We start from the raw sequence: 7,384 nt of genomic DNA on the forward strand, positions 1-7,384 counted from the left end.
CCTCCTCCGCACGCATGGCCCTTAGCAATTTGGACGAGCCGTTCCTGCACCGCAGCTGCGTGCAGCTCTCTTCCGCCCTGGTCGATCCCACCGTCCTTACCACCGAGGAAGTGAACGCAATTCGCTTCGCGAAGCACCACGCCGGCACCCACCCACGAGAGATCGCCCGCGCACTCGTCTGGCGTGTCGTGGACAGCGCCGATGACACCCTCGACCAGTCCGTCAATGAAGACCGCGCCGGGGCGTGGAGTTTGCTGACAGCGGTCATCAAGGAGTGCGGCGACGCGAACAGCGAGATCTTCCGCACCGCCCTCGGCGACCAGATCGCCGCCCTATTGCCCTACCTCGTGGGCTACCGCTGGTGCACGTCGGTCCGCAGCATCCAAGAAGAAGGACTGCGCAGCAGCGCCAATATTGTGCTGAACTATGACAAGGTCATCCCGTCCTCGCTGATCAACGGCTTCAGCCCGCGCAACGTCGACGTCTACGCGGTGGGACTCATGAAGCAGCGCTACCGCAAATTTCTGTCCACCTGGAAGTCCGTGTGGCGGCCGGACGTCTACCAATCGCTGCGGGACATGGTGAAGCGGGTCGAAGGGCAGGGTAACTTCCTGCCTCCGATGGCGGATGATCTGCTCATGGTGCCGGAGGCTTTTCGGGAGAGTCTGTGGCGGCTGCGACGAACCGCCCCGCGGCCGAGCATCGCAATCGAACTGCTCCGCAACTACGGCTGGCCGATGGTGCCGGTGCCGCGTGAGAATAACAACACCGTGCGGGCGACAGCATACGAGCTGCCGCAGACGGAGGCGGCGCTGCGCCAGCTCGACCCGGCGATGCACCCCATCGTGTTCCAGTGGCTGCGAACGCTGCGAGAGAAGCAGGGCGGCTGCCCAGCGTGCGATTACTGGGACCACACGGAGAGCCGCTGCCCGTGCGAGGTCCCCTTCTGGCGCTCACCCAGTGACGAGTCGGCCATGAAGTCACACCGCGCGCTCGTCTCGACAGCCACCGGCGGGGCCGCGCTGCCGCTGCTGACGTACGTGCAGGCCGCCCGCATTCTCTACTCCGCCAACGTGCGGCTGCCGCTGCGGGTGCCGGAGGTGCTGGACGTGGTGACACGGCTGATTCGCGATGAGAAGCCGTACGAGGAGCTGCTGGCGGCCTTCGACACGGTGCGGGGGGCCGTGACAGGGCCGCGGGAGCGTCACGCGCTGTGGCGCCACGCCTCCTACCAACTTCTCCCCTCCAAGACCGTCTTTTCGAAGCCGAACGACGACACGGCGAGCCCGTCCATGCACAAGATCCAGCACCTCTTTGAAAGTAACCGCCGCTTTAAGGAGTGGGAGCAGCTATCGGCCGCTGTGGATGTGTTGGACATGTGCTTCCGCCGTCGCGACGTCTCTGCGCGGACGCGGCACGACCTCGATGAAGTCCGCGCCACCGCCTCCTTCTTCTTCTGTCTCGTGGACGGCTCCCTCTCCGCCAGCTTCAACCCGGCGACGTACGCCCGCGTACCGGAGGAGGTGGAGGCGTTGGCGGCGCTGAAGGACAACCTGTGTCGCGTGTGCCTGCAGCCCTTCCACACCGCCGTGAACTGTCCGCAAGTGCACGTCGACGAAGCAGCTGAGTACCGTCGGCACAGCACCGGCCTCAGCGCGATGAAGCCGCAGATTGAGGAGTGGGACCTGCAGGTGGCGCGGCGTGTGCTGGAGGACGCTGATTGTCTCGTGATGAAGTTCCCAGCGGAGGCCTACCGCGTTGCTGCTGCGATGGAGCGCATTGACAACGACGACCGCCCTGCGAAGGACTTCCGCAAAGCGGAGTTGCAGCTGGCGGTGAAGCTGATCCACGAGCGCCGCGTCGCGGTGTGCCCGGAGTGCAACGTGACGGGCCACAGCCTGCGCTCCTGTGAGCGGCGCGCCTACCGGGCCGTGAAGCACGTCGGCCTCTTCCCGGTCGATGTGCGGTTGGACCCGCACACGCTGCGCCAGGCGCTGCGCCGCTACAGCCGCGATGACCCCGTCTACGGCGAGCTGCTCGACGCCCTCGACTTGTACAGCCACGGTGGGCAGCTCCTCCCCGCCGCCTTCACCAAGGCGATTCGAGAGATGGACGACGCGCGTATCCCGCTGGCCGCTGCCCGCTACGCCACCGACACCGTTCAGAGCTTTCTGCTGTATAGCAACTTCACCGACTTGCTGCAGCACCTCCGTCAGCTGCGCTCGGCGCGGTTCCCGGAGGTGTGCATCTTCTGCGACTCCCTCCATCACCGCAGCGAGGACTGCACGCGGTGCCGCGCGGACGAGCGGGGGTACCTGCAGGAGCTGCGCCGCACCGGCCTCACTCTCTGGACCTACCTTCTACACCGTGATGGGTACGACCAGCTTCTTCCATCCGATCACGCACGGGGGAAGGAGAGCGTGCTGGCGCTGGTCGACCAGTTCGAGAAGGACTACCGCCCAGGCGGAGTCGGCCGCTCGCGCTTCTTCAAGGACAACGATCTGCCCGACATGTCGCAGGGAAGCCTTTTAACGAACACGTACGCCTCGCTGGTGGACTCCCCGCCAACGCGCACCTCGCAGGAGCGAAAGCGGCCTCGTGAAGAGGGCCGGGCGGAGAAGGCGGATGTTGTCGTCCACCACCACAGCGCGGAAGCAGCAGCGCCGGCGGCGGCCGTGCCGGCAACTCCGTCCGACCTTCTCGGCGGCGGCAGCGGCGTGGAGGACACCGCGGGGGAGGCGCGGCACAACGCGCAGCTGACGGATCTGAAGGACTTCGCAGCGGACTCGATGGAGAGAGCAGAGGAGAGGGAAGACAGCACGCAGGGTGTGGAGGCTCCTGTGGTGGACGACGCCCTTGCAGGCCAGGAGCCCGTCACCAGCGACGCGCCGTCTTCGAAGGCGTAGCACTAAAAGAAAAACTACGGTGGTACACCCGTGCACCCGAGGCCGCGTGCTGGAAGGATGATGGCGTTGTAATCGCCCATTCACCACTTCGGCCTGACTTTGCCGTCATCATCGCTAAATAAGCGCGAGTGTCTTTGCTTGTCCCTTCGTTTAGTCTTTTCAGCTGCGTACTTTGCCTTGCGTTTCCTTTTCTTGGTTTTAAAAATCGTTTTGCAAAGGAGCGGGGGGTGGCTTCCTCCGTCAATGGGAAGTCAACTGGTCTGTGTATGTTACTGGGTTGTGGACGATGATGTGCGCTGGTTGTGAATGTAAATGCGCAGAAGAACATATATGTATACTGCCTGCATCACCAATTGGGTCTATTCTCCATAGAGTGGGGTGAGTTTGTTTGTGTGTGTGTGTGTGTGTGTGTGCGGCAGCAGGCCTCCCATGCGAAGGCGCGTAGTCTCTGTGCGGCTCATCTGAAGACGGCGTTGGTGTGCGTGTTTCTTGTGTTACTTCTCGGTCTTGGAGTATAACATTGATTCTGTTTTGTCTCCTGTTTTTTGTAACTCCTGTCGACGTACCTTCGTCACAAACCCCCCCCCCCCAAACGAAGTGCGAGGAGTGCAGACAGTTATTGCTCCTACGAGAACTCAAACCGTTGAGAGTTGGTTGCCGTCGTCGCTGCCACCGTCTCGTAGGATGAAGTGAATGGCGAGGCAGACGTCGCGAAGACTGGGAGTTGTGTGACGTGCATATCTCTCCTGCACACGGCGGGCGGGTGTCCGCAGCTCCTCTTTTGTCTTGGGACGTTGCTTTCTCCATTTATTCGTTTAGTTGTTGTTGCCGCCGGTTTAGAAATGTCATGCTCGCGTAGAACTTTTCTTTTCTCTTTTGAAACCTTCGCATACCGGCTGGCTATCGTGACCGTCGATCTGCCTCTTCAACTCACAATGTTCGTTGCCGCTTCTCTTTTGATGCCTTTCCCTGCTGCTACCGTCTGTCATTCCGTATCGCACCCCTCGGCAGTTCGAGGGCTCACGTGCTGGCAGTCTTCACTACCCGCCCCCACTTTTCACCTTCGCAGTTAAAGCGTACACACCTGGGTAAAGCGATAGGCCCTCAGTGAGTCCTCTGTGCCATCAGCGTGTCTTGCTTGTTTAGTTATTACCCTGCACCTGCCCCTCAAAAAAAGGAAAGGCACGTCAGCCATGCATAAGAAGTTGCTCCTCTTTGGTGGGACTGGCTTTGTGGGGTCGGTGGTGGCGCAGAAAGCCCTCAGCCGCGGCTACAAGGTCGTCATCGCCACGAGAGGCGGCGTCCCCCCGCTCGGCTCGCCGATGGACGAATTCGCCAAGCGGGTGCGCATGATCGGTGGGCCGGCGGCGGCACGGGAGGCGCTGCACCTGGCACAGGGAGGCCGTCTCCCTTCCGCCGACTCCTCCCCTGACTCGTCCTCCGTGTCTTCCTCCCCTTCCGTATCCATACCGCGCAGCCCCGATGCGCAGCGGCCGTCGGCGGATCAGCTGATGCGCATGGTGCATCAGATGGAGGACGAGACGGCGCTCGAGTTCGTCAGCATCGACGCGAGCAGCCGCGATCAGGTGTTCCACCTCCTCCACGATCACCCCGACGCGACAGCGGTGATCAACACCGTCGGGCTGCTGACACGCCACTACGAGGAAGCCCGCCAAGTAAACGGAGATGTGATGTCGAACATCGCCGCAGGGGTGTACCACCCAAAGCTGGTCCCTGCCGTACGGAAAGTGGTGTACGTGTCCGCAGAGCCGTACAACCTCTACTCGAAGCGTATACTCGGCAGTAAGCGAATGCTGAAGGGGTACTTCCACGGCAAGCGCATTGGTGAGAAGGCGGTGCTCGACAACTTAGGCGTGAAGGGCGTGGTGCTGCGCCCCGGCATGATCTACGGCACCCGGCAAGTCTTTGTGACCTCCGCGACAAACCCGAACGCGGTCACGACGCTCTCGATCCCGCTAGGGTGGATCGGCTACCCGCTGGACAAGCTGCTGACGGCCGTTGGCGGTCGAAAGCTGCTCACGCCGCCGGTGGACGTGGACGTGGTCGCTGAGACGGCCGTGCGGGCGTGTGAGTGGGCGAACAACGCGGCGCTCGCCTTTCACGGTATCTGCGATGTGTACCGCATGCATGAGATCTGCAACACGGCCGATCCGTCGCTGGAGGATGTCGTCAAGCCAGCTGCGGAGACGGTGGAAGCGGCGGAGGTGCCGGCGAAGTAGTGGGGTTGCAGCTGACGGATACCATGGCACCGCTGTCGAGGCTGCCCTGATCGGCGTTGAGGGAGGGAAGAGAGACATAAGGAAGAAAAACACTTCGGTTTCTTCTTATCTTTTTTGTTGCTACTCGGTTGTCCGTCTCGTTGTTGTTGTTGAGGGCGAGCAGAGTAGATGTCACCCTGGCCTTTCTCGTCACATTCAGACCCACTAAATCCTTATCTAAGCATATATACACACACTTGCGTGTGCACGACGATGGTGTTGTTGACGCGCGTGGAGTTCATTTACTCCCTCAAAATACCCTCTTTGAGAAACGGGTGTAGGAGAACCAAAGAAAACGGTCGCCTCTCTGCTTCCCTCAGCGGCAGCAATCTTCTCTTGCGAGCCGCACGGTGCCTGAACCCAGCGGGCATCGCCCTCGCTCGATCTCCCCCGTCCCTTCTATCCAGCTATGTTCTCTCTTACGTTGCTGATGAATGAAGGGATGGGCCGCACGCACGTGGTTCGATATCGCAGTGGAGGTCATTATTGTTTTTCTCGAAAGCGGAAAGATCCATGAATATCGCTCCGGGAAACTTTTATTACGTGTTCTTTCGAAACCGAAAGAGGTGGTGTCGGGAGGATGCTTTAGAACGACGAGCGCAGCACGCTACCATCGCACCCTCTCCTCGCCTTTCTTCTCTCTTCTCATTCCATTTTGATAACTCGATTCGCAGCTTCATTCCTTTCATTGCTGGTGGCTGTTGCGTGTCGTGTTAAATTGGTTTGACGAAGCCAACCCCATCGCATTGAGTGCACCACGGATATACGCGTCAGATCCTCCCTCTTTTTCTCTCTCCGAAGTGTGACGGCCGTCCTTTCCTTCGATTTATTATTGTTACTATCATTGTTGCTCTGACTTGTACGCGTTGTGAAGCCGCAGAAATGCGTCCTGCGGGGGCCGTCTCATGCGTCACGCGCGGCTGCGGCTACGGCCGCCCGCCCCCTCATTCGCACCTTCGCCTCAGCGCTGCTGTTACCGCTGCCATCCCCGCGGCGTGCTGCCGCTCCTCGTCCGCTTCTTCCACCCCTCCCCTCTCGGCCCTGCAACACTCCATTCGATGTCTCTCTCAACAGGCGAATCGGTGGCTGGACAAGCTCCGCTACGGCGCAGAGAGCGCGCCCTCCCTCGGCTCGTGGGAGAACGCCTACGAGGACAACGCCATGGGCACTCGTAAGCTGTACTGCAAGGCGTTGGTGTGTGCCTCGGGTGGGGGTCGCATGGCGCGGGATTGGATCGCCGGCTGCGCCGCCCTTACCAGCCCGGACCCGTCGCTCATCTACACCGCTCTGCAGCACAACGCAACGGAGGCGGACGTGGAAGAGCTGCGCGAACACTTTCTGATCCGCCTGCTCGCGCGAGAGGAGGGGGAGAAGCGGGATGACGGGCGGCGTCAGCACCGGCATCAGCAACAGCAGCAGGGCAGCGAAGGCGTGAGAGACGGCCTTGTACGGCGCAGCGGGGTGTGGACGGAAAAGCATGCGAGCGGCGGCGCGGCTCCCGTTGCGAGAGCAGCGGAGGAGAACAGCAAGGTGGAGCGTGAAGTGCTGCGAGATGGTGAGGAAGCGGACGCAGAGGAGGGGCTGCCGTCCGCGGCTGGAGCCTCCACCAGCACAGACCAGACCGCCACGACCGTCTCTCGGCAGGAAGAGGAGCTGCACAACGATGGCGACGATGAAAGCGGTGAGCAGGACGGTGATAACGCCGTGGCGTCGATTTCGCCGGAGAGCATCCGCGAGGCCGAGCACCTCCTCCTCCGCCGCTCACCCGAGGTGCGGTGTTTTATGTACGACGCCATGACCGCGAGCCTCTTTCACAGTAATGCCGACCTGCGCGCGGTGGAGATGGCGCGCCGGCACACCTTCTGGATCGGCGCGAACGTGTTTGGCATCTCGTTCGACGAGCTCACCCTGCTGTGGCGCCTCGTGGAGGCGGAGTTGCTGCTGAAGAAAGAGAAGATCAAAGTACTCGGTCAGCCGTGGAGTGAGTAAGATTCTTCCTATGCCTGTTTACTGCTGTGTTTCTCTTTTCCTTCTAGTAATACACGCATCAGCGTTTCTGCCTGCTGTCTCCGCTTCGCGTCAGAAGCTGTAGTCGGCAGCCACTCATTGCACTGCTGCTGCGTGTTCGCTTCGACGATTCTTTTATTAAGTGTTTGGAGTTTCCTATATATATATATATATATATATATATATCTACTG

At 60.8% G+C, this 7,384-nt stretch overlaps 3 protein-coding genes across 3 annotated transcripts in view; all 3 read left to right on the forward strand.

The window, feature by feature from the left end:
- Positions 1–2,906, forward strand: part of ABB37_07098 (hypothetical protein) — a gene marked incomplete at its 3' end in the record, with an annotated part of 3,336 nt that extends 430 nt beyond the window's left edge. The window contains exon 1 of the mRNA XM_015805612.1: positions 1–2,906. This exon is cut by the window's left edge and continues 430 nt beyond it. Coding sequence (XP_015655618.1) covers positions 15–2,906 — 2,892 coding nt within the window. The 5' untranslated portion in view covers positions 1–14.
- Positions 2,907–3,915: 1,009 nt separating this feature from the next.
- Positions 3,916–5,146, forward strand: ABB37_07099 (hypothetical protein; the record flags this gene model as incomplete). Its single annotated transcript, XM_015805613.1, has 1 exon — positions 3,916–5,146. The coding sequence occupies exon 1, from the start codon at positions 4,100–4,102 to the stop codon at positions 5,144–5,146; it is 1,047 nt and encodes a 348-aa protein (XP_015655619.1). The 5' UTR covers positions 3,916–4,099.
- A 711-nt stretch (positions 5,147–5,857) lies between these two features.
- On the forward strand, positions 5,858–7,174 carry ABB37_07100 (hypothetical protein; the record flags this gene model as incomplete). Its single annotated transcript, XM_015805614.1, has 1 exon — positions 5,858–7,174. The coding sequence occupies exon 1, from the start codon at positions 6,068–6,070 to the stop codon at positions 7,172–7,174; it is 1,107 nt and encodes a 368-aa protein (XP_015655620.1). The 5' UTR covers positions 5,858–6,067.
- Between the last annotated feature and the right edge of the window lie 210 nt (positions 7,175–7,384).

The sequence above is a fragment of the Leptomonas pyrrhocoris genome, assembly GCF_001293395.1.
Source record: "Leptomonas pyrrhocoris isolate H10 chromosome Unknown, whole genome shotgun sequence".
Lineage (NCBI taxonomy): Eukaryota > Euglenozoa > Kinetoplastea > Trypanosomatida > Trypanosomatidae > Leptomonas > Leptomonas pyrrhocoris.